At 37.4% G+C, this 27,019-nt stretch overlaps 1 protein-coding gene across 6 annotated transcripts in view; it reads left to right on the top strand.

Annotated features, from left to right (window-relative positions):
• The window catches only part of LRP2 (LDL receptor related protein 2), a 120,374-nt gene that overhangs the window by 53,568 nt on the left and 39,787 nt on the right, over positions 1-27,019 (top strand). For all 6 annotated transcript variants that reach the window (XM_065069715.1, XM_065069713.1, XM_065069714.1 and 3 more), the window contains exons 28-45: positions 102-286; positions 1,206-1,434; positions 2,528-2,705; positions 4,676-4,804; positions 8,763-8,929; positions 11,218-11,361; positions 12,284-12,393; positions 13,530-13,707; positions 14,012-14,225; positions 14,679-14,918; positions 15,052-15,240; positions 16,328-17,248; positions 17,801-17,966; positions 18,859-19,017; positions 21,532-21,821; positions 23,153-23,356; positions 23,738-23,980; positions 25,547-25,672. In XM_065069715.1, coding sequence (XP_064925787.1) covers positions 102-286; positions 1,206-1,434; positions 2,528-2,705; positions 4,676-4,804; positions 8,763-8,929; positions 11,218-11,361; positions 12,284-12,393; positions 13,530-13,707; positions 14,012-14,225; positions 14,679-14,918; positions 15,052-15,240; positions 16,328-17,248; positions 17,801-17,966; positions 18,859-19,017; positions 21,532-21,821; positions 23,153-23,356; positions 23,738-23,980; positions 25,547-25,672 — 4,072 coding nt within the window. The remainder of the gene's footprint in view (positions 1-101; positions 287-1,205; positions 1,435-2,527; positions 2,706-4,675; positions 4,805-8,762; positions 8,930-11,217; positions 11,362-12,283; positions 12,394-13,529; positions 13,708-14,011; positions 14,226-14,678; positions 14,919-15,051; positions 15,241-16,327; positions 17,249-17,800; positions 17,967-18,858; positions 19,018-21,531; positions 21,822-23,152; positions 23,357-23,737; positions 23,981-25,546; positions 25,673-27,019) is intronic.

Raw genomic sequence — 27,019 nt, 5'->3', positions numbered from 1 at the left:
TTTCTTGTGTTATTTGTTTTTTGTTTTCGTGTGTTTTTTTTTTTGTTGTTGTTGTTTTTATTTTGTTTTGTTTTGGTTTGGTTTTTTTTGTTGTTAAACAGGTGTTTGACAGTGGTGTCACCGTGACTGAAAGTATAGCGGTAGATTGGGTAGGTCGCAATCTTTACTGGACAGACTTTGTTCTGGAAACAATTGAAGTCTCTAAAATGGATGGGAGCCACAGGACTGTGCTGATTAGTGAAAATGTAACAAACCCAAGGGGACTAGTGTTAGATCCCAGAATTGAGTAAGATTTTTTTTTTCATGTTCTGTTTTGAAAAGATGCATATTTTATGATGTAACCATATTCAAATTTGAGATATGCCCAAATTCTGTTGTAACTGTAAATGATAAGTGGAAGAGAAAACTTAAGACAATTTTTTAAATGGTGTGTTTGCAGAATTGATTTAATATTTGAAGTCATGGTAATTATTTGTGATCTGTTGCTATGTTTCACTGTAACAATGTTGTTGTTTGTTTGTTTGTTTTTTTCTGGTGAAGCAGATTTTCTTACATTTGCTTCCTAGTTAAGAATTTTTAATTCAAAATTCTGGTGTATTGTCAGTTGGTGGTATAACACAAACTTGCATGTAAAATACTGTGGTATGCCTGCCTGGCAAGGAACAGGCTCCTTCATAGCCCCAAGTCTAAAATAGTTATCTATACAATATTAATGTGATTACTTTCAGACAGCAAGTGGCATAGAGTAAATGGAATGTTTTCGTTTGAAATCATAGAAATATTAATGTACACATTTCTACGGCCTTGAACTGTTTACTGCCAGCCACGTGGGGCTCTTCAGGTGTAGCACTGTTTACATTGTCAATGCATGCCTGTAAAAGTACAAACCCATATCAAATTCTTATTTAGCAACTGGAGAGTCAGATTATAATCACTGTTGAAAACCAGTGATAACAGTAGCTTCTATATACTGCTATTATTTACAAATAAAAATAGCAGTAGAAGTGTTGAAATAATTTTTGCAACAGAACTTATGGTTATATCTTAAGTAAATAATGTTGCTGAAATGAATAATTTCAGTGTTATTGTGTAGGACTTTTCTTAAAAACATGATGTCTGTTCTTTGGCTAATGAGTCTTCGTTAATGTTTCTCAATAGGCAACTAGTTGTTTTTCAGATTGGTAACCATGAGTTGCTTTTTACAGTGCTCATGTAATGTTCTGGACTGACTGGGGCCAAAACCCTCGAATTGAAAAAGCCAGCATGGATGGGAAAATGCGAACAGTTATTATTAACAATAAAATCTACTGGCCCAATGGACTGTCCATTGATTATCCAAATAAACTTCTCTATTTTGCTGATGCTTATCTTGATTATATTGATTTTTGTGATTACGATGGAAACAACAGACGACAGGTGCTTGCAAGCGATCTGGTAAGACATTAATAAAAAACCATTGTTTTCCTGTGTCCTTGCTGATAGTACTTTAAAAAGTATTTGCACTGTCTTAGACTTGGATGTATTTTTCTTCAAAATGCTTGGGTGAAGTGCATATGAAGTATTTTAGCTGCTTCCTAAAAGTGGAAAAAGAATTGCGTATCTTATTCACATTCTCTCGAGATCTTCAACAGAACCTGGAGCTGAGTGTAGATATAGCACTTTAGATCTTTCCCATTTGTTCTGTCTGCATGCAAGAAATCTAAAGATGACATCTGACACTGCTGCCTTGCTGCTGCATTTGCTGTAGGCAAATTAAGTACAAAAAACTTGGAACAACTTTCCCCAGTCACCCTCTGTGAGCAATGATTGCTGCTGTTCTTGACATCAGTGAGGGGTTTTGTGCTGCCGGGACTTGTTGGTGAATACCATCCCTCTGGGATGCTCCCTCCCAGTGACGTGCTGCTGGCAGCCTGTACTACTGGTCCGGTGCCAGCACCAGAGTTCAGATGCTCAGCTGGTACACACAAGCTGGTATAAATAACCACATGTATATTGTCAAGAATTGAACGTTGGGGCTTTTATTTTTGGCCAGAGAGACAATTCTTGTGAAATAGGAGCTGATATAATTTTTCTTGTCCTACTCCTGGTTTTCTGAAATTCAGATAACCCACCTTCTTTGACTGTCTGGTAAATTATAGGGGAGCTTATCAGAGATGCAAAGTCTTTACAGGTCCATAAGTCCCACAAGACATTTTATCTCATGCCCTTGAAAATCTACAATTTGGTCTTTATCTGTTGGTGCCATGTGTTCTGCCCTGTGGTTAGACTGCACTGTTAACTCCTCATGCTGTACATCTCACACAGCCGATTTAGCGTTTTCATTAAAAAAATCTGTATTTTCCCAGAATTAATGTCTTGTTGTTAGGCAATAGATGGTATTTCATATTATTTTGTTGAAAAATATCTTTTGAGACATAGCTGCTTTTTTAAAAAACAAAATTAAATTATGTTCAGCTCTGTTACTTCATTGCAAGCTTTTTATATACAAATCTCCAGAACTAAATTGCTAAACATGCTTGCCTTTTAGATATTGCAGCATCCACATGCTTTAACTGTCTTTGAAGATTTTGTGTACTGGAGTGACCGCTATACTAATCGAGTAATTCGGGCCAATAAATGGCATGGAGGAAACCAGACAGTTATGATTTATAACATTCACCAGCCTTTGGGGCTTGTGGCAGTCCATCCTGTAAAGCAACCCAATGGTAAGTTTAGCAAATCAACTTTGATAATTACAAAAATAAGCCATGCAGCAGTGTCATGTGTGGGCATTCCTGGAATCAGTCTTGCCAGCAAATTGGCAGGGTTAGAGTGAGTGAATAATTCCTACTACTGACTTGCAGCTGAAGGTCACTTTAGCCTGTCCAACCTGGTGTTCAAGAAAAGTGACCTGGGCAGCATCTAAGCATAATGAGTAACCAGAAAGAATAACAGGAAAGTAGTGTGTGCCATGTATTAGAAAACTGGAGCATTTTTGGAAAGCATTTTAATTTAAAAAAATTGTCTCTGGCATACCAGACTCAGTTCCATATATGTTAATAATATATTTCTTTAGACAAAGTTACTGTCATCAGCCTTCTCTGAAAACACTTCTGCATTGTTTTACTTAATGAAACAATAATAATAAATAAACCTCTTCATTGCATTCAATAGTCCCCCCTGAGATCATATGCAAGTGATCTCTTGCAGCTGAAAGACTGTAAAGAAAAAAAAAAGGTGTTTTTTCTTTCTGTTAGGTAGAGTTTTCTTCCAAATCAGACTTCTTGTCATTTCATGGCATGACTTGAAGACTGGGAAATATATTGACATGAATGTTGTCTTTCATTTTCTGCTATGTTTCTTGTGTATGGAGTGTTTTTGATTGATAAGTACTATAATGACCTACATTTTTTTTCTTGAAAACTTTCATACCAGGGAGAGATGCAGACACTTGCATCTAAGTAAGGTGCTAATAAATTCAGCATTAGATCTGTTTTGGAACAAAACCTTCCTCAGTCATGTTCACAGCTAAGGCCACTTAGCACTCTCACTGCAAATTGTTCAGTCACCAGAGGGTACCAAGAATTTATACATCATAGTTCTGGTTTAGGAGGTTTTATTTTGCAACCCAGAGTTTAAAAAACTTTCTACCGCTGGTGGAGAAAATTGTTTTTCTTCATTATATTAATTGAGTACCTTTAATGATTTTTCATTTTGAATTGTTTATTGTACTCTATGTGGCCAGATAGAGAAGAGAATAAAGCATTTGCAAAATAGCAAAACGTGCTAAGGTTTACAAATGAAGAAATAATTATTTGCTGATTGAAATTCCAGATGCAGTATTAAAACTGTTGTCTGCTTTCCTTTTTTGTAAATCATTAGATCTTGTACCAACTAGAGTTTAGATTTGTTTTACTGATTAGATGAATAGTTTTCTTAGAGTTTGAGTTCTGAGTTTATGCCATTGTTTTATTTTCATCTTGTTAATTTGTTTTCAGTTCTTGTTCGTTTTTATATTAGGAAAAATTGTGTAATTTCCTGGAACTTCCAAGCTTCTTAGACTAAGGCCTGCTGCAGTTGCAAAGGACATACTCAAAATCTGAATCGTATTTTCTTATAAAGATGGGTCATCCTAAAAAGTTGTCTTTAGCCACAAGTTCGTAAAAGTGATCTACATGGTTGAATTTTAATGTATAGCAATAACAGCAGCCAGTAGACACCTTCTTCAGTCTTTTTTACATTTTACAGGCTTAGACTGACAAAGTGATCCAAGAAATTATGCATTGAACTCCCACTACCTTTGAACAGATGTAGGCAACTATTTTATCTTTTTAGCTTTCTCCAAAAAGCTTGTCTAAATAATTTATATCCCCCATCTGGAAGGGTTACATTGATAAAACACTAAAATTCCTGCAGGCTCCTGCTACAGCTAAGCAAAGTTTGAAAAGGAGTTTGAAAGATTTTCTGTGATGCAAAAAATTGAAGAGACCACTCTGATAACTGTACTGGGTTTACATGAAAAATTCTGTTCTGTTATGAATATATGGTATTGCTTGTGGTTCTTGGAAATAACTTGATTTAATTTTAAGGAAATAGCAAAACTAATGGCTTGATATTATCAGTAGCAATGACATTGAATATTCTTGCCAACCGCTCATATTGTTACAGTTGCTAATACTTTCGGTTTTCTTTTCAGGTATCAATTCTTGTGCCTCATCCCCTTGTAGCCACCTCTGCTTGCTTTCTTCGTCTGGACCACTTTTTTTTTCCTGTGCTTGTCCTTCAGGATGGATGCTTTCTCCTGATAACAGAAACTGCATGAGAGGTAAGGCAGTAATAATGAGAGATGAAAAAAAGGCCTGACACTGTCAAGTCCATCCCTCTGTCAGACAAAAAGCATACTTCAGATATGTGGGCTGCTGCTCACAAAATCAAAGTTTGCCATTGCAGGCAGACTTCATCCAGGAAGCATGGAATGTACTTGGCCTGAAGGTCTGGAGCCAGGTTCTGGAAAGAGCTTGGAGATTCAGATGCTTCATTTGGGGAAAATGGATGAACTCAATTTTCTTTTAAACACTTTAAAGAAGCCACATTTTAAAATTCCTCAATGTATTGAGTGTTTTGCTGTTGGAATACATCTGGACAGAGCTTAATATCAGTAAAGAATGAAAATGTACTCTGACAGAATGTTGTCCTTCTCATTATAAATATTCAGCCTGGAAACCTGTTTTTAAGAGTTGCAATTGTAAGAATGTCAGGATACAGGACTAGAAGGGACTTTCGTAGTCACTCAAGTCTGTTTCCTTCTTGTCCTAGCCTACCTTATCACATGTCCCCTTTCACCAGTCAAGGTCCCGTCTAACATTAATTTGGTTTCTTGACCAAATTACTTGTTGTAGTCACAATTATGATATTTGGAAACCTTATTTTCTGTTCAAATGCAGTCTTTCCCCAATTTATGCCCGTTTCTTATGCCATTTCTGTCATTCAGGCTAAATAGCATCAGTAGTTTTCCGTCATCCCTGATATATGTTCTGTTGTATATTTTTGACATGACCGTCACATTCTCAGCTTGTATTTTGCTAAGAAGTTAGTCACAATATTTTATTTTCCTCTAATCAGGAGAGATGCTCTCCCTGTTCCTCATCACCCTCTTCAGCCTATTTGAACTAATGCATTTTGGAATTCAGATCAAAATTTCACAGCTTGAGCTTTTTCTTCTCTCCAGTATAAAAAATTAGTATGCCAAATGCAGGAGGTCTAGAAACACAGCCTAAAATTACAGATGCTACAGGCAATACAGCTGTAACAGAGCTAACCTTTGCAAACAAAACTTCATATCGAAAAGTGCCACTGAACTTCCTTGGAACAGTCCACAGACATCAATGATTTGTAAAAATCATTTAGTCAATTTTTTTAAAAAGTCACAAAAAATTCAAATTACTGGCAGGCAGCTTGTGACCAGAAATTTGACCAGATGAATTTAATCAGATAAAGCATTCATTATTAATTTCTCCATCAGTTGTACAGATATAAAGTGTGCTTTGGTGCCTCCCTAATAAGGAAACTTCAAATCATTAAAATTTAAGTAGAAATTATCTTTGGGATGAGCTGAAACTAGAAATCTCCGTTAGTCAAAAGATGCTGAAAAGATTTTAAAACTATCTAAATTTTAAGAGCCATATCATGCTGTTTTACTGCTTGATACTGAGCACGTGTTCTTTGAAGACCTGTGTTGCAATCATATTTTGCTTAGCAGCAGTAAGAGAATTAACAATTTATGTAATTTGAAAGGAAGTGTGAGTTTGTTTAATCTATTAAATACAAGAGGGATTCTTTTAGAAATCTGTGCTGGTTTTAGTATGAGCAGGCTTATAGAGGGATCGTGATGAAAGCGATGGAACAAAGCAGTGATGAAGCACATGCATGTGTAGAGCCCAGCCACTGAAAAGAGCTGTTAATGGTTCTTGTCTTTATTTCCCACATGTTGCAAAGTTCCCTGGGTCTACTTAGGTACAGTTGTGGCCCTTTCATAAGTTACATAATTACTTAATATCATTTGTGTAATAGAGAAATAGAAATATCTTTCTGTGAAGCACAATTCATTTAAATGGCATGGGCTTATTTTTTTCTTTTTAGATTAATTTATACATTTAAAACAGTATGTAAAAAAAAATGTACAGATTTTGGAAAGTTTTTAAAACAATACTTGCTGAAGGTCAGCACAGCAGGAAAAGTTATTAAAAATAGGCTGATTCCTTTAATGGTAAAAGATTTTAATTATTGCTAATGATTACAAAGGAATAGGCATTTGACATTTATTTTCTAATATTTACTACTATCCTTGCTGTTCATGTTTACCTTAATAGGCCAGCAAAAACTTTCAGAAGAAAGATTAAACTAAGCTGCATGCATTTGGTTACCCAGTGTCTCTACAAAACAATGATATTGCGGGTCTCTGCCCACTTAGTTTGTGTATTAAATACTGCTAACTACATGTTGATGGAATGGCATTGGTTCTAGGATTGCACAATTTCTAGCTTTACATAAGGTGAAGAATCCTAATTTCATAAGATTGCCTTTGCACTTACTTTACTTTAAACTGCTTTTCAGGTTGATATTAAAGATGGTAATGTAGCAAGCCAGCTTGGAAACAAAGCAAGACATCTGTGTATCTTAAAATCTTGTATTAATATGATAAATTTGCATATTTAGTATAACAATACATGAATTTTCATTTGTCATGTAATCATGCATTAAGTTTAAAAATTGCAGAAGGTATATTAATGTCTATCTGGTGAAGCTATGTGGAATTCATATGTGTATAGCTTAGCAAATTTGCTCTATCATGTATTACACAAAGGAGGAATAATCAGACTATAGATTTGCATGGGTGTTAAACTTAAAGGAAGCAGTCAGCAAAAAATTTTCTGTAGAACATGATTGTTTTAAATGAGCCTATCAAACTTCTAAAGTACAAACTGTCTAGCCCAGAGAATTCACATATCTGTATTTCAGCAGGATTCAGTAGTGATAGATTGTGTGCAATCAGAAAGGGGATAATGACTCCAGGTCTTGTATGCATTGGAACAATTTCGCATGAATTTAGCAGTTCCTTGCAAACATTTGGTAGAAGAGCACTGGTGTGTCACATTCTTAGGAAGGAAAAAAAATGAAAGAAGTCCAAGAAATCCGCAGGCAGAGCTAGCTATATGTCTTCAGGGAATCATATGCCAAAATATGACTTGTGTGCTGAGACAAATGATATGTAAGCTTCTGCCAAATTTGACAAATAGTTCCAGCTGCCAGAGAGAAATATGGAGAATGATTTTTGAGACGTGCAATGATGCTGTGGTTTGTGGTTTTTCGTGTCAAATTTTTCATTGCAATATTATATGAATGTATTAAACAGCTAGTGAAGTAAATCGAAACAAACAAACAAAAAACCCAAAAAAAGGTCTTTGATCTATTATAAGAGAAGAAATTGCTACCTTCTATGCAGCAGCAGCCTAATTCCTTACCAAGTGGTAGCTTTACCTATGGAGAGAAGAGACTAGAATTTGTTCTCCAGGGCAAAAGCTCAAGGAAGAGGGAAGCTGGTGTTCAGGAGACTCTCTTCCCCCGCTCCCTAGCAGATGAGAAATTAAATTGCTGACTCACGTTCTACAGCTCTCCAATGCATGTTCTCAAATCACCTGACTAGATTGCCTTTGTTAGTAAGTTTTAAGCAAAAGGGTACAAGCTTGCCTACTAGAAGTAAATATAATGTAAAGGAGTATGTCTGCTCCCTTAGAGATAAAACAAGAGAACACAGTGCTGCAATTATGTATAATAATAAAGATGAGCAGTTGCTGCTGTGACATTGTACCTTGCTTGTGAGTCCTGCTCAGCAGAAATTAGAACACATCTAAGGATTGTCCTGTTGAGTGCTCAGAGCTTTGTCCTGTGGGTTCCCATTCTCAGAGGTTTGAAGAAGCTGCTCAGAGCTTCTTCCCTCAGCCAGCAATGAGGGATCTTGCCTCATTACTTGCTCTTTCTCAGAATTTGCTTGCATGTGCATTCTCTTTGCACAGTGCTGAAACTTTAAGTGTACAGCAACTACAATAACCGATAACCTCACTCCTAGTGAGGGAACAAACTCAGAGGTAGGTGGTTGGAAAGTATCACTGGTAACATTCAACCATTCCCAGCATCAGGGACTTCTGTGTGGGAGAGGGGAAGTATATCATGATGCCATTTATTTGATCAGAAACAACTCTAAATTACATTATATGTTTTCACAGTTGAACATCCTTTCCTTATCGCTGTAAGAGATAATATAATTTATGGAATTTCTCTGAACCCTGAGGAGAAGACCAATGATGCTATGGTTCCAATAGCAGGAGTTCAAAATGGCGTCGATGTTGACTTTGATGACTCGGAACAGATGATTTATTGGGTTGAAAATCCGGTAAGTTAGTATTTGTATTCAAAATGTGCGCTAAAATTATACTTTTTTATTTTAAAATAATGTTTTTGACTGAAATATATTAGCCTGTCAGGTAACAATTTTGATATATATAATTGAAAGAAATGCAAGTTGAGGTTGTTCTGGTTCTTTGGAAGGGTTTTTGTTCGACTTCCCAATGTAATATAAAGAAGCTGGATCTCTTTTGTAAATTAGTTTTCATCTTTTTCAGCTGCAGTATTTGATTAATGTGATTTCCGGCTCAGCCAGAGACACAAACAGGAAATCTCAGAAAGCAGTGACAGAACCATACTCTCAGCCGGTTGCTGTAGTTCACTCTTCTCTGTTGATTTAGAATTTAGTTCTGCAAACACAACCAGAACACATCTCCATGGCAGCATTACATTGGACACAGTGGCACTAAAGATTATGATGAAAATACGTGCATCTGGTCTGAGTGCTTACTGAAGTAACATAGTAGAGGGGCATTTTTTTCTTTAAATAGAAGATGGTTGCAGATTCGCAACAGTTTCCAGGTAGCTCATATGAAACTTATAGGTCTAAGAAATAGTTTGAACTGATTTTAATAGCTGAGTATAATTGTTTGACTAAGCATTTTTAATGGTTGTCCTTGCTGATCTAAGATATGCTGTGTGCTCCCTAAGGCTAACTTGCCACAAAAAAATCCCAATTTTTGCATCCTGAACACAAAAAAAATCCGTGGAAGTCTGGGAGATGGTTGTGGTGGGAAACTGCAGATTCAGCAATATATATGTTCACTCTTGGAAACATAAAATCAGTTATTTTTTCAAGGAAAGCAGAGCTTATGTCTGGAGAAGTATTGTGGTAGATAAGGAGATTTCCATAGTTATGTTTTACAGAAATCACACTAACTGGTTACCTTCCATCCATACGAGATTTAAGTGTTTTGTGTTTGTTGTTTTGTTATGTTGTTTGTTTGGAGTTTGTTTTTTTTTTCCTCCAACCCATTTCCCTTATGTTTTGTGGGTTTCAATTAAAAATAAGTTCAAAAATCACTAATTTTAGAGGCTTTTCTGTGTCACTCATAAAGGAATTATAATTTATTTAGTTATTTATTCTTCTAAAATGTTTCATTCCCATGAATTATTTAAATAGACCTATTTAAGCAAACCTTTCCCCAAGAAACTAGGTAAATATTCAGGAATCTATTTGATCCTCCGCGCAGTCTGAAAAAATGTTCTCGACAGGTCTCAGCCAGCAGATAGAGCTGAGCGGGGGGCCCTGGGCTGTGCGGGGGCCCTGAGCTGATGTGTCCCCTCGCACCGCGGGGAAGGGAAGCGCTGGTGCAGGCCGAGTGCTGGGAAGTTCTTGAGCTGTGCTCAAGAGTGCTGGGAAGTTCTTGTGGGCTGTGTCCCTGTCTGTAAGCCTGGCCTGCGGGTCTCAGGCTGCTGCTGCTCCCAGAGCTGAGACACCCGTGTCAGTCCCGTCTTGCCCTCTGAAACAGAGGAAGGAAGCAGACTAACCCCTAACCCTACTGACCACTTCTCCAAAGGGCTTAATACTGCGTGGTAGCTGCTGATATTCCAATTCTGCATTAATACTAGTTGTGAAAGATTTGTGTGATAATATGCAGGATTTCTGCAGAACTCCCGTAAAACTGACACGGCCTGAAGAAAGCTCAGGAAGGCAGCTAGAGGAACCACTTCACACCTTTATCTGGCTTATCTCTCTGTTTCGTGCTTGTTTACATCATGCTTTAGCATCACACACTGTAGCTAATACCATAGAATCTGCAAGTGATAAGCCGTCATTTTGAGGGTTACCCTTACAAAGAAAGCTGCAAGGATAATCTTAGTCTCAGTTCCTGTTATTACAGCTTATTAAAAATGTGCTTCCAAAGTGTTTATGCATGGAGAGAACACTATTTTCCTTTACTAGATTTCAGGTGTATTCAAGATGGTTAACTGATGTATCCTGGTAAAAATGTTTTGATAATGAAATACAAATTACGGAAGTGTGATTGTATTTAGCTTAAATATATACAGTTCAACCTTATATAATATAGTAATTTTATCTCTGTTGATCAGGTTTTGGTTGGTGAATGCCTCTTTACACTGGATAATTATGAGTTACAATAATATTTTCACTATGTTTATGCATTGAGCATACAAAAATACATTTCTCTCTACTGGATTTTCACTTTGCTAAAAAAAGATTGTATTATAAAGTAAGTGCTTGTGTAGTTGGAACTAAAGAGTGTTTTCTGCTCTTGACACTTCTTCACTTTTGTTAACTTTTTTTTTCCCAAGGGTGAGATTCACAGAGTGAGGTCAGATGGAGCCAACAGGACAGTTTTTGCTCCAGCAGCAGTTATTGGTGCTCCTATTGGTCTGGCACTGGACTGGATATCTGCAAACCTGTATTACAGTAACCCAGGGACACAGTCAATTGAGGTAATTATTTAAGAGGGACAATTGAAGAGTAAGAGCCTAGATTTTTCACTGCTGTATATACAGGTAGAAATTAGTAATATTTTTTTAAGTGAAAAACTGAAATTAGATTTATTTAAAAATACAAACAGCCTGTAGAAAAATAGTTTACAAACTTGAAGAGATAAAACTAAATTTGGGCATAGTAAAAAAGATGAAAGCAGTATATTCTGGAAACTTTATTTGTACTTTTTTTTTTTTCCATTCAAGTCATTAGGCTTCTGGTGTTTGACACACAACCCCTCTGATTGGTAGAATTACTATTATTATTACTGATCTCACTTCAAATCAATGATCCCAATGCAGTGCCTCTGATAGTAAAGGAATGTTGCCATCAAATGCAGTAGGATGCACTGCCAAATGCTTTGATATCATATTAATGCAGCTTTCTGGGGACTAGGAGTCTGATATTATGTGAAGGATAAAACTGCCATTTAGCTTAGGGAAATAGAGGATAAGCGATATATAATAACAGTAATGACTATGAATAAGCCCTGTTATCCATCTCTTCATCCCAAAATATAGATACATACTATTAAAGTAAAAGGCAGCTAATTTATCCAAAAATGTAATACTTTCTAAATCAACATTTCATCAACCTGTTCAGCCTGTAATACTTTCAAGATATTATGAAAGCTGAAAGATTAACTAATTTTATGCCTAGGATGGTTACATGTTAACATAGGCGGGTTCTGAGCTGCAAGCTTCAAGGGGTGCACGTTAGAGACGGGAAATGGTCAGAGTACAGAACAATCTGCTTTTTCTTCCTAGTGCTTGAGAGACTCTTCAATTTCAACTCCCTGTAGATTTAGGCTTACTTCCTTTAATTCGGAAGTCTATCATAAATTCTGTATTGCGTGCCCTGATGAGTTCAATGTTTGTGTAGGTCCTGAAGCTGCATAGTTATGTAAAGTACAGGAAAACACTGATTACCAATGATGGCACCTCTCTGGGAGCTGGCACGCCGATTGGTTTGACAGTTGATCCAGCAAGAGGGTAAGTTTCCAAAATTTCTGTTGTCTTTGCACATGAGTAAGTTCTCCACATTTTTCTTAATTTTTAGGGTCTTCAGCTTCCATCCTTGATTTGACCTGGTTTTGTTTTTTTTTTTCATATTTGTGCAGAATTTGTTTACTATTTCTGAGCCCTAGAGAATAATTGCATGGCTTCATAAACTGCTGCATAGTTGTTCATTCTCCTTAATTTAACATATATGTTAAAATTGTTTAACCTCAGAATATTATGATTGTGAAAAAAATCTCTGAAAAATGGTAACCCAGAGTAAAGAGAATTCTGAAGTCTTTCTTTATAAGATATTATAAATATCTTGTGATGTCTGTCTTGAGGCCTGTCTGTAGTAGAAAACACACTACATGAGAAGAATGTCACATGTTAAATAGCATAGCAGTAAATACAATTTTACTGCTCTCTCCCAAAAAGAGCTGTAATTTTTTTCTTTTCCCGGCAGAGCACTCAAAATTACAGTATGATGCCTTTTTCCCCAAATCACAGTGTTCCATAGGACCACATTAGTAATGAGACAGTTCTGCTAGTGACTTGGCAAGCTTTCAGATAAACTGATGCCTGACTTTTTGTCCCTAGTTGGGAGTGCGGCTGCCGTGTGCCCTACGTGTTCTTCAGCAAGAGGCCAGAGTAGCGCACATATTCCCCAGAGCCAGATAATGGTATTCTGTTTCCTATAGATTTTTTGAACTTGTAGTTTTAATTCCAGATTGGAATCAAACTCACTGCTGAAACCTTGCAGTAGCCATCTGTGAAACAAAATTATTATTCTCCTGCTTTCTTGTTACAGTCCTAGTACTCTGCTGAGTTTACCTGCTGATGGTATTGTGGGCGATACAAGGGAGGATGTGGATTTGTAAAAGTGATGTAATTGGCATTTTTCCTTTTTTCAAGAGAAACAGGCATTTCTCTTTTTCAGGAGAACAAGCATTTTTCTTTTTTCAAACCAGATCTCTTTCTCGTTGTGACATGGTTCAAAGCGATCTCTGTTCAGCATGTGCTGAAGCATTTGGCTGAGGAAGGAGATAGATTTAAGCACATGCTCTTGATTCTGGTCCATTGGTCTCTGATACCAGCTTTGCTAACAGATGTGGTGATGTGTGTTACAGGAAACTGTACTGGACAGACCAGGGAACTGACAGTGGAGTCCCAGCAAAGGTTGCCAGTGCAAACATGGATGGATCAGGCGTACAAACCCTCTTCACGGGCAACCTTGACCACGTAGAGTTCGTTACCATTGACATTAAAGAACAAAAGTTGTACTGGGCTGTCACAAGCACTGGAGTGGTAGGAGATGTTTTCTAATTGCTCACATGACTTATTCAGTTACTTCAGTTTACTTATGTAACTGGGAGTTGCAGGACTGAGTAAAATCTGAGTAACTGTTGTTACTGGTTACCATTAAAAATATGCCATTAATTTGAATGAAAAACTGGAAAATATTATTGGCCTCCTGCTGGCCCTTCTTACCTTGTGCATAAAGATCTGTATGAAGAGACTTTAGTAGCATATGTTGCATTTTAATTTTGTATTGTAACACTGAACTTTTATTATAAGAAATGTAATATTAAGCTTTAAACTGATTTCTTAGATTGAGAGAGGCAATGTGGACGGTACAAATCGTGTGACTTTGGTGGTTCATCTTTCCCATCCATGGGGAATTGCTGTGTATGATACCTTTCTGTACTACACCGATCGAGATTATGAAGTTATTGAACGAGTTGACAAGTCCACTGGAGGAAACAAAGTAGTACTGAGAGATAATGTCCCAAGACTGAAGTGCCTACGTGTGTATTACAGAGACAGTGAGTATTTGCTAAAGAGATATTTCAAGATACCAAACTTGCAAAAACTTGAACTTTCCTCAGAGACAGAATGCATGTTCTTTCAAAGCAAATGGTTTGATTAGGCTTTCAGAAAAACTGTCAAAAGCATTTACCTGTTTTTGCTAAAGCACCATCTAGTTAAGGCATTTGTTAGCACATGTAGTTTTAGTAAAATATTGTCAATGTACTGCTGACTAAATAGCAGATTCTGTTACTTTGGCTTCAAATATATCCATTTTATTTGATTCTTGGTGACAAGAAATCACCAAATCCATTGTTAATGCTTACATGCTAAAATGTACAGTGGTTTGACCTTTGTTTTTGTCAACTGGATGTTCATACTATGCAAGTGCATGAATTTGATTATATACCTGTGGGAGTTTGTGATGATATGGTTCAGATTTTATGTCTTGTCATGTATGTTTTTCACAGATTCAGCTGGTTCTTCAAATGGCTGCAGTAATAATATTGGAGTTTGTCAGCAGCTTTGCCTGCCTCTACCTGGTGGATTATTCTCTTGTGCCTGTGCTACTGGCTTTCAGCTAAATCCTGATAACAGAACCTGTTCCCCATACAGTTCATTTGTAATTGTTTCTATGCTTTCTGCAATTAAAGGATTTAGTTTAGAGACATCTGATCACTCTGAAGCCATGGTACCACTGGCAGGAAGAGGTATGTGAATATTATAGTAGGAAAAAATCTTATAATGCATAATGTTTTTGCATTTCTTCCTGGCATAGCACATGTTTAAAATATGTTTCTTTATGTCAAGGTTAATTAATTATTACTTTTCAAAATGTTTCAGGACGAAATGCACTTCACGTGGATGTTCACATGCCTTCTGGTTTCATTTTCTGGTGTGACTTCAGTAGCACAGTTTCTTCTCAGAACGCAATACGTAAAATTAAACCTGATGGTTCTTATTTTAGAAATGTTGTTACAAATGGAATAGGACGAAATGGAATCCGTGGCATTGCAATTGACTGGGTAGCAGGTAAGCGTAGCTGAATTTGGAGGAACGTTATTCTTCACAGATCGTAAAATTTTTAGACTAACTTAAATGGATCCTAATGGAACTATTTTGAATGGAATTCCTATGAATCTAACTTGTGATTTTAAAACAAGAGGAAGTAATGAAGGCCTCTTATGTTTATATACATGTGTAAAAATGAAAGTTTATCAGAGCAGATATATAGAACCTTTTCTCTCATGATGCTTTTGTAATTCTCTTGGGTCTCTTTTCCTGTTTGTTCATTCATTAGTAGCTGTTATCCAGCGTACTACTATACTTTATTACCATAGTGGAAAACCAGAAGAAGAGTGCACAAAAGTTGTCTGATGACATTATTGATAAGAAAGAAGGACCCTTTATCTACCCTCAGATTGCTGTAAACAAACCTTATAAATTATAGTGAAAAGTAAAGAAAGCAGAAGTAGTACTTTGGTTTTGAACTTTGATTTTTCCCAGCTGCACTTCCTGTTCCTATGTAAACATATTAGAGATTAATTCAAATGTTAAGTCTTCAGAAAGTGATCATCAACTCTAAGTTGCTGACCATTGTCGTTAATACATTTATTTTGTACATACTGTATATAATGTTTTGCAAAAGTTATTCTGTTGATTGATATGCTTGTTGAGATGTGCTTTAGAATAATAATCTACTGTATACATTTCATTTAGTTACTGTAGACAGTGCTGTGCCATAACATTTCATAGTTGGGCATTGTAAAAGGTAAAGAGATAACAATATGGAAGGGCAAGCCAAAGGCTTAGATTTAAAAGAAAAAATAAAGTACACCTAAAGAACAGCTGTAGTTAATGCACTTTTGATCTTATGTCATTGATTTGCCCCATGCAAATCCGTGAAGATTTCAAAGTTAATTGACTGTTGTCAGTTTGGGTGTCTTCTAATTCTCAAAGTGTAGGCAAGTTCCTTATTTTTCTGGCTGCTGAGATGTTTATGGATATTCATTTTATAGTTCGGTATTTTATCAACTCGTGTTTCTTGGGTGTTGATGCTATATGTTGACATCCTGTTTTGTTTTTCTGCCCTTTTTTTTTTTTTTTTCTTTAAAAACAGGAAATCTTTATTTTACAAATGCATTCCTGGCAGAGACTTTTATAGAAGTTTTGCGTTTAAACACAACTTATCGCCGTGTTCTGCTTAAAACTACCATAGATATGCCAAGGCACATAGTAGTCGACCCCAAAAACAGATATCTGTTCTGGGCAGATTATGGGCAAAATCCGAAGATTGAACGTGCATTTCTTGACTGCACCAACAGAACAGTTCTTGTATCCGAGGGCATTGTCACACCTCGTGGGCTGGCCATAGATCACAGCAATGGATACATTTACTGGGTGGATGATTCCCTAGATATGATTGCAAGAATTCAGCCCGATGGTGGTGAAGTTGAAATTGTGCGTTATGGCAGTCGTTATCCGACTCCATATGGTATCACCATATTTGGAAATTCTATGATCTGGGTAGATCGGAACCTGAAAAAAGTCTTCCAAGCCAGCAAGGAGCCAGGCAATACTGATCAACCAACAGTAATACGAGACAACATTAACTGGCTAAGGGATGTTACCATTTACGACAGGCGTTTCCAGTCACGTTCGCCCCTTGATGTCAACAACAATCCTTGTTTGGACAACAATGGAGGCTGTTCTCACCTGTGTTTTGCCCTGCCTGATGTGCAAACACCCAGATGTGGCTGTGCCTTTGGAACGCTAGGCAGTGATGGCAAGAGATGTTCCATTTCAACTGATGATTACTTGATTTTTGCTCTTGAGAATGCTCTCAGAAGTATCCACCTAGATCCTGAAAATCACAGTCCTCCCTTCCGCACAGTCAATGTGTTAAGAACTGCGGTGGCCCTGGATTTTGACAGCGTAAACAACCGAATATATTTTACCCAAAGTTATCCTTCGGGGACAGGAAGAATCAGTTATATTAGTATCTACCCAGGAATTAGCTCTCCAACGGTAGTTGCATCTGGTAAGTGCACTGAAATGTGGCACAAAGTAAGTGTATTGAAAATAATGGACTGCAGCACCTAGCACTATTTCAGCAGGTATTTTTATGCTAATGATCAAGGTAGACTATTTAATTAAGATGTTTGAAATATTCCTTTTGATTCTTCTCATTAGTTTTTTCTTCTTCTGAGATTCTTATTTCATCTTGAGGACAATGAAATGGAAATATAAAACAGGTTAAATATTTTTATTATATATATACAGAAAAGTATATGCAATAAATTAAAATTAATCTTACAGAGTGAGGGATGATTTCTGCTACTTGGAGAACAGCAACCAGAACTTAGGTCTATGTGAGCAAAAGGTCTTTGTAACACTATTGCATACACAGAACTGCCTGAGTCTTAAGTATTAGTTCTTGAGTATTAGTTTTAAATGGACAAACTTGCATTGATACCAATGGCTGTTTAAGAACATCTTTGGTGTTGCCATATTATGATAGGTGAAGAGTATTCCAGTGTCTCAGGAAACTATACTGAATTTGTGGGTGTGTGTTTGCTTGCATGTGCCTAAGACCTGGGTACTCCAGATGGCATAGCCTTTGACTGGATCAACAACAGAGTTTACTACAGTGAGTACCTCAATCAGACCATCAGCTCAATGGCTGTGGATGGCTCCAACCGCACAGTGATCGCCCGGGTTCCACGACCAAGAGCCATTGTGTTAGATCCCTGCAGAGGGTATGTGTTCCTCTCCATATACTTTATTTTGACTGCAGGTGGAACTACAGTTTAGACTTCGATGAAAGCTGCCAGATTCTTCCTGTCCTGAGCCATGGGTTCCAGCTGTGCATAGCCATCCTAGATCTGACTCTTCAGGTTTAAGTTTTCCAAGCTGATCTCAGCCTCAGAGATTTGAATTTTCTTCTGAGATATTTAGAACATTTGTCAATCTGTAGTGTATGAGGCTCCACTTAGTGCTGGTGGAAGCTAGGTGCTGGGGGTAAATGAGAACCATGTTCAAAGCAGGTGTTTGTCAAGCAACTAACCATCCTTCATTTGCTGTGTAAGGCAGAACAATAAAAAGGGTATTTCTTGAAACCAAGATTTCTTCAAGAATATCATATCATATCATATCATATCATATCATATCATATCATATCATATCATGATAATGAGGTGATATTGCCAAGGGATCTCTCTATTTTGATTCTTGTATAATCTTTCCCTTTTTCTATCATATTTCCTGAGTGCCTGAGAGGAGTTCTTGTTTCAACATCAGAACATTCCCTGAGAGGCTGGGGGCGTTATTCTATTATACTGTATTTCTTATTTAATCACCAATTACACTGTCTTTCAAATGAAGAAAGATAAGAAAGAGATGAATTGACTTCACTGGATTCCCATAGGAGCTGGAAAAACTTTTCTGAAGTTCATTCAAGTGGAGCCCAGGGATCCCTGCTTGAAGATGTCCGTGTCAAAGTGGGCCAAAACAGAGGAAGAAGTTGTTTTCCAATAGTTTTGCCCTACACACTTCAGTGAGAGACACCAGGGTGGAGACATCTGGGAGCAGATAAGAGCTTCATGAGCTTTATTTGTTGAATAGATAACCTTACAGTCATGTTATTGACAGGTATATGTACTGGACTGACTGGAGTTCAAATGCAAAGATAGAACGAGCTACACTTGGAGGAAACTTCAGAACACCTATTGTGAGCACCAATTTGGTATGGCCAAATGGGCTTACCCTGGACTATGAAGAACAGCAGCTATACTGGGCTGATGCAAATCTGTATGTATTGATAGCATACTTGTTGATTTACATTTGGTTATTTTTTAATACATTGATTTTAATACATTGATTTATTTTCCCTCATTTTTCCCTCATTGATTTATTTTCCCTCATTTTTTAAACTGTTTTTCAGCATTTCAATGGGATTTGATACTTTGTATTATAGAATGTTAAGAGTTACTTAATAGTGATGCAAAGTTAAGTCTTGATATTGATGTGGAACTACTGTGCCATAAGGAGTTTTGTTATGCCACAGTCTAGATTTAGCCCACTGCTTTATGGCATTTGTAGCAGCTGGCAGTTTGTTCATCTTCCTTGCAACTTAGGACTTTTACAAGCATCCCCTGTAACAAATATAATCCTAGTGCACATTTTATGTCATTCATTGTTTGTGGTTAATTCTTGTCACCTGTGGAATTTGGCATGGTGTTCTTGTTGCCTACCAGGCAGAACTCTACCCTTCAATTTATGCCACCACTATTTCTGGTGTCAGCAAGAAGGTTTTTAAAAATAATTTCCTTTGCATCCATTCAAATTCACCCATGGTCTCAGAGAAATCACTGCAGCAATTAGACCTTTCCCCTCTGGTTCCTTCAGCACAGCAGTTCTTTTGCAGGCTTCTCCTTCACTGTGATGGAAAAGTGATGTCTGTAATGTAGTAACTGTGGTGGTCTGTGCCTGTGTGGAATCTTCTGGTAGGAAGTTGATCTGATTTGGATTCATCTGTGTGCAGGAGGAAAGGGCACCTGTAATGGGACCCTCTGTTTTAAGGGGAATACAGGATGTCAAATGAGACATCCTCTTTTCTCTTTCAGACTCTAGTTAATAGAGCTAGGGAAGCATATTCTTAAACTGTGAAGTCTTGTTTATTCTGACTTTCATGGGGAGGGCTTTTACCCGTTCAGAGGGACAAGGTACCAGAATGGGGTAAGATGTGAAGACCAGACACTCAAAAATGACAATGCTCTTTCCCTCTGAAGGCACCAAGGGAACCCAAGGGTGAGCCATATATTCTCCTCCATTTTAACTCTTGCTTATTCTCATCTTGCTTATGCTCATTTTCCAAGGATGCTATCCCTTTTCCTCTAAAATAGGATTTCTTTTATTTTGTTCTAGACCATCCTGTTGCCTTTTAAGTGTTGTGGTACAATTAGGCACACCCAACTCTTTAGGTTCATCTCAAGCAGATGGAATGTATGTGCTGGTTGTGTTCTGTTCCTTTCATGTAACTTCACAGGTTACTGCACGCAACGTTGTAAGCATCCCTCCCAGATAGCATGCTGACACTTGGGAAATATGTACAGGGCTCCTACTAAAAAGCTTCCTGTGGCGTAAAAGCGTAAAATTACCTGGCCCCCTATTTCAGGAGAGTTGCATTTGAGCTTATTTTCTATGAAATTGGGCTTCTACAAAAGAAACAGTTCTGCACTTTTCCCACAACTGTTCCTTCACATTAAAGCTTTTGCCTTATGAAGTATCTGCCTGTTATTATTTTCCTATAATAATCACTAAAATTCTATGTTTCCTTCTACTGCTTTTATGAAATGCAGCTTTTTCCTTCTCACTAGTGATGACAAAAGAGATGAGCTGTTCAGCTTATTGAGAAATTCCTTATCAGCTCATTTTCTCTCATTGGCCATTTCCATTCTTATTCAACCCACACTGGCAGTCCAGTAAATGCCTTAAATACAATCAGTAATAATTAAATTTTGTCTCTAGCAGAGAGATTAGATAAAATATGTTCAAGTGATTGTTTCTTACTGCTAATGCTAAGTTGCTGTTGTAGCAATTCTCTGTTTCTGTAAGAACTCTTGGTAGCTTGATCCAAAGGGTGGAGCTCTGTGGCTCCTTGAAGTCCTGTTTTTTGGAATTTTGTTTATCATTGCAAACATTGTTCCTAAGATAGAATCAAAACTGGAAGATCAACTAGTAAGCAATGTTTCTCTTATGCTATACATTTGTGGCAATTAGATACTACATATATGGTGCTTATATGTATATTAGAACTGTTTTTCCCTCCTGTATTATGTGAGAAATAGCAGAAAATGCATGTTTATACCCTCGTAAATTTGCTTGTATTTCCTGATTGTCTAAATTTGGATCTGCAGAAGATTAGACTGAAACAAAAGCATGTCCCATTTCATGGGACTGTTGGCTTGCTCCTATTAATAGTATAAGAAGTCATTAACATTGCACCCATTGAGGAAGTGTATTCTCTCATGAAGTTTTGCATTCATTTTATCTCTCAGTAGCATAGTTGTTTAAACATTTGAATCTTCAGCCTGATTGCTCCCAGTATGTTATTGTGTCAGTATTACAGAGCTGCTACTCTGCATCACTATTGAAGCCATAGATTGGAAAATTTGAGATATTAAACTCAAAACAGCACCCTATATATTGGTGCACATTACTGAAATGGTGGATACTAGTTGCAAGACTAATTGGGGCATAGCTGTATACACAAGTTAAAATACTTCTTTCTTTTAAGATGTAATGATGTCTTTGTTATTTTAGGCAGAAGATTGAGCGATGCACTCTTACTGGTACAAATCGTGAGGTAATTGTTAGCACTGCTCTGCATCCATTTGCAATGACTTTGTTTGATCAGCACATATATTGGACAGACTGGAACACACGAAGCATTTACCGAGCTAATAAGTATGATGGTTCAGATCAGATTGTGATGATCATGAATCTTCCACGCAGACCAATGGATATTCATGTCTGGGCAAAAAGTAAGCAGCAGCAGTGTACAAACCCCTGCAACCAATTCAATGGTGGCTGCAGTCATATCTGTGCACCAGGTAAGCTGTTGTACTTGATGACTGGAAGCTGTTAGAGTTGTCTGCTCATAATATAACAGTTTTAGTCACATAGGGAGAACTGAAATGTTTATTTTTCCTTTTATTTTATTTATAAATGCAATCAAAATGATTGTCATTCAAGGTCATGGTATTTTACCAACACAAATGTGGGTTGTGTCTGAGAAGTGTCGCAAATAAGAATTACAGATTTCTCTGATGTAAACCAAAACATTGTTTTCTGGGTTTTTAACTTTTTTTTTCCCCCATGGGATGAGACAGGAAGTGAGCTCTGCAGAATATGCTTACCTTAGGAATACATACTGATGTGCTGTATACTGAACAGATGTTTCCTATCACATATGTAAAAAATCTTTATGGTCACTATTTCTTTATCCCATGGTATTATGAAGTCTTTCCCTAATGATTAATTTCCAAACTAAACATTTCTACTGCCTCATTTTAAATGTTGGACAACTACTAAGATGATAGCACAAAGTGATTTTTATCTACACGGTGGGGCAGGTGTCCTTTTGAGTCATGGACTCCAGAAACATGGTCTGTATCATCAACTGCATATTGAGGTGAGACCTGAGTGACGTATGTAGGTCATCTTGTATCTCTCCTTTTGCATGTGTAAGAAGACAGTTGAAGTGATTCAACAGGTCACCAGTCCAGATGGTCAGGAAACCAGAATGGCAGTGTACCCAAAGAGCATCCCTGTTACTGGGCTGATCTGTGTGTTGTGGATTTTTGGAAGTTACCATCCTTGACTTTGCAGAACTCATTCAGTGTCTGCTTTCAGTTTTAGCATCTTAAATGCCCTTAAAAATCTGTCTTGCCTGAAAACAACTCAAACTTCTCATTGATTTTGAGAAGAGCGGTTAGTCTGGTGCTAGGACTTCTGAAACCCATTTAGATTTTGAGGGATAGTCTCAGCTGGTGTAGATCTGATATTTGAAAGTATCAGATACCCTCTTGCTACACCCCAAAACTCTTTGGACAACAAGCAAATATTAAGATGCTCCAAATTCTGATCTCATTTCCTCTCCGGAACTCTGAAATACCTCTTGTGGGTTTTAATGGGTTTGCAAATATGCTTAACTGAGATAAAAATCTGGCTAAGACACCACACTTCTATCTGACCAGATAGATCTTAAAGGAGTGGTGAGAATTTCATTGCCTTTTCCATTGTTACAGGTAGAAACATGTCACAGAACCCTATCTAAAGCATTGATGCTAAATTTGTTTCGTTTTTTGTCTCTCCTTTTTTTTGATTTTTTTTTTTTTTTTTTTTTTATTATTATTTTTTAAACTGTCAAACATAAATTTAGGTCCAGCTGGTGCAGAATGTCAGTGCCCCTCTGAAGGTCGCTGGTATTTAGCCAATAATAACAAGCACTGTATTGTGGATAACGGTACCAGGTGTGATACTGGTTTCTTCACATGCCTTAATGGGCAGTGTATCTCCGAGCAATGGAAATGCGACAATGACAATGATTGTGGTGATGGCAGTGATGAGTTGGAAAGTGTGTGTGGTAAGCATTTAAAATAACTGCATGAGAAAGTGATGTCTTGTCTATACTGTATTCTCTATCACTTTTATGGCTTTACGATCATGTATCTTATGGCTGTAGTTTGGAAAGAATCCCTTGCTTGCTCACAGACTGGAGGTCTGAATGGCAACTGATTTGCTCTAGAATCCAAAAGCAGTATAGTATTGAATTTTTATAACGTGTAGCAAATTTCTACTTTGTTTAACTCAAATACGTATTTTACTTTTCATGCAGTCCGTTTTGCTGCTGTGTTTGCCCTGGCAGGTAAAAAACATTGTGATTTTACTTGTTACTTTGTCAGAGAACTTAGATTCCATTTTATCTGTCTATATTTTTTTCTAATATATTTCTTTTTTCCTGCAGCTTTCCATACTTGTCAGCCAACAGCTTTTACCTGTGGCAATGGGCGCTGTATACCCTATCATTACCGCTGTGATCACTACAATGACTGTGGAGATAACAGTGACGAGGTCGGCTGCTTGTTCCGAACTTGTGACTCCCACACAGAATTTACTTGCAATAATGGAAGGTGTATATCTCTTCAGTACGTCTGCAATGGAGTAAACAACTGTTACGATAATGGCACATCAGATGAGAGAAATTGCCGTAAGTTTATCCTAATTATGTAGTGCCTATTTGAGTCTGGCTCTTTGGAGGCAAATGTGTTTGTCTGTCAAGAACTATGACAAAAATCAGCAAGGAGGATAAAAGATTTCTTTAGTTATGTTACACAAAGATTCTGCTTTGTGTTATTTGAAGAAATTAGAATTGTTGAAAGCTGTTCCAGAGTACTTTTAAGATACTAAATTATAACTATTGCTTTAAATCAGGGGTCTCAAAGTCATTTTCATCGGGGGCCACATCAGCCTTGTGGTTGCCTTCAAAGGGCCAAATGTAATTTTAGGACTGCATAAATGTAGGTAGTAACATTCAGCCCTTTGAAGGCAACCGCTAGGCTGATGTGGCCTCCAGTGAAAATGAGTTTGACAGACCTGCTTTAAATAGTCTGCCTTGATGCAATAAATGCTCATGCAGTGCTTAATGTTAGGTCTTGTAAGTAGTCCCATGAACTTCAAAAAGATTATTCAAGATGAGTTTGCTGCAGGGTTTGTAGTTTTGCAGGATTAGTCTGGAGTTTGACAGTGGATTTTTATTTTGTATCATGCTGTGTTAATGTCACAGTTTAACCCCAGCTAGCAACTAAGCACCACGCAGCCACTCGCTTGTGCCCCCTGTGTGCCTCCTCTCCCCAGTGGGGTGAGGAGGAGAATCGGAAGAGTAAAAGCGAGAAAACTTGTGGATGGAGATACAGACAGTTTAATAAGTAAAGCAAAAGCCATGAACACAAGCAAAGCAAAGCAAGGAATTCATTCACCACTTCCCATAGGCAGGCAGGTCTTCAGCCATCTCCAGGAAAGCCGGGATCCATCACACATAATGGTTACTTGGAAAGACAGATGCCATCACACCTGACATCCCCCTCATTCCTTCTTCTTCCCCCAGCTTTATATGCTGGGCATGATGTCATACGCTATGGAATATATGGAGACACAGCTCTCCTGGCTGTGTCCCCTCCCAGCTTCTTGTGCACCTCCAGCCTCCTCGCTCGTGGGTGGTGCGAGAAGCAGAAAAGGCCCTGACTCTGTATAAGCCCTGATAAGCAATAACAAAAACATCCCCCTAGTATCAACACTGTTACCAGCACAAATCCAAACCATAGCCCTATGCTAGCTGCTAGGTAGAAAATTAATTCTATCCCTGCCAAAACCAGCACAATTATACTAGATTTAAACATTATTTGTGACAATTTTTTTATTGCCAGTGAAATCTGAATATTTGAAATTCTTGGTCTGTTAGACATTTGTAGTTGGTCTGATGATTCATACAGTAACCAGCTGGTTGCAAGCGCAAGCATTGCAGTGTGAATACACGTCAGTCCACATTCCCTCACCCGCAATTATTGGCATGTGTTTCTTTGGTCATGTTTTTGTCAATAAAAGCAGTTGTCTAGTTGTTTCCATACAGCATGAGCAGTATTGGTGCACTTTAGCAAGTGAGTGACATGGGACTCTTTTTAACAATATTATGCATCTTTCAATAAGATGCAGCTAACGGTATTAAAAAAAGCTCTAAAGAACTTTTGCTTTTATTTTTTCCCCTCTCTCCTTAAAGCGGATCGCACTTGCCAGTCTGGTTTTACAAAATGTCAAAGTACAAATATTTGCATTCCTCGAACGTATTTGTGTGATGGTGATAATGACTGTGGAGATATGAGTGACGAGAGCCCTACTCACTGTGGTAAGTTAATAGGGAATCGGTTACTTTTCTTGTATGTCAGTAATTTACTCTACTGGTCTTTACTTTTGACATAGCTCCAAGTGTCCTCAAGACATCTACTCTTGTAAAACTGAAGAGGTATAAGGTATATGCATTGTATTATTAGCTCTCAGTGATCATGCTTTTATCTAATAAAGAAGACCATAGTTTTTTTTTCAGCATTTTTGTACAGCTTTTGAGGGATCATTACTTTACCTATTTTGTTCTGTATCCTTTATGGTTTTACAAGGTAATTGGCACTTAAGTATTAGAGTGGGTTGGCTTTTTCGAGAACATAAACATAAAAATACTTTTCCTTCTAACTGGATGAATTTGTGTATAGTCTCACATGTAATTTCTTGTAGCTCTTTCATGTAGTTATGTATGTCTCAGCATATGGTTCGTTGTTCATTATAGCTTCCAGTTACTGTATAAATGTGTCTAGTTTTCAATCAGACTTAATTACAAACTAGTTTAGCTTTGCTAGTGCAAATATTTGTATTAGGTAGTAGTTAGGGAGTACATATGTACATAAAATGTTTTGGATCGGTTTGTAAAACATACTGGATATTTGCAGATAATATTTTATTTTTAGAATTGCCTGAGTGGATTATTTTTGCCTTCACTAGTTTTCCTAAAGGTAATGCCTTGAATTAACTATGCCATGATTTTTCTAAAATATGAGTTCAATGTTTCTAGCCAGAATGTGTCCACTTTAATCTATGGACCCCTACATGTCAAAAATACATGGCCATAGTGGGCCTTACACTGCTCATGAAAGGTGTGCTTTATCCCATCTCCTGTATATGTCCCAGTGGCACTGCTGAATTACTTAAATTGAGAAGTGGTGAAGGGCAAGAAAGAGAGGGAGAATGGGAGATGAAAGAAGCCCCAAGATATAAATGATCAATGTGTTAATTGCCTTTGATTTCCATCATTAGAGGCACACAGAGGAGAGAATTAAAAGGCCAGACTGTGTCCTTTTTGGTGTCTTGAAACCATCAGAGGGTACAGGAAAGTATTGGTAACTACTGAAGAAATTATCAAAAACACTATACCTGTCAGGATCAAGGGAGTCAGCCAAAGTGCAGAAGGAATATTGGCAGTATGCTTAGCTGGAACTATTCAGTGTTACAGTTTGTACTTCAGTGTCATTAAGAAAAGATTCCTGCCTGCGAGTGAAGAAAAATCGGTGGGAGAACGAGGAAAACATTATCTACCATGAGATAATACTTCTTTATTGCACATTTTGACTCCTTGTAAAGCATGGAGTCTGCTACTGCATGTAAAGCATGCCAGTCTGCTTCTGGGCACTGGAGAAATGAGTAT

Source organism: Columba livia, chromosome 7 (assembly GCF_036013475.1).
Source record: "Columba livia isolate bColLiv1 breed racing homer chromosome 7, bColLiv1.pat.W.v2, whole genome shotgun sequence".
NCBI classification, from domain to species: domain Eukaryota; kingdom Metazoa; phylum Chordata; class Aves; order Columbiformes; family Columbidae; genus Columba; species Columba livia.
The sequence above is the reverse complement of the archived record's forward strand: the minus strand, read 5'-3'. Positions and strand labels throughout refer to the sequence as shown.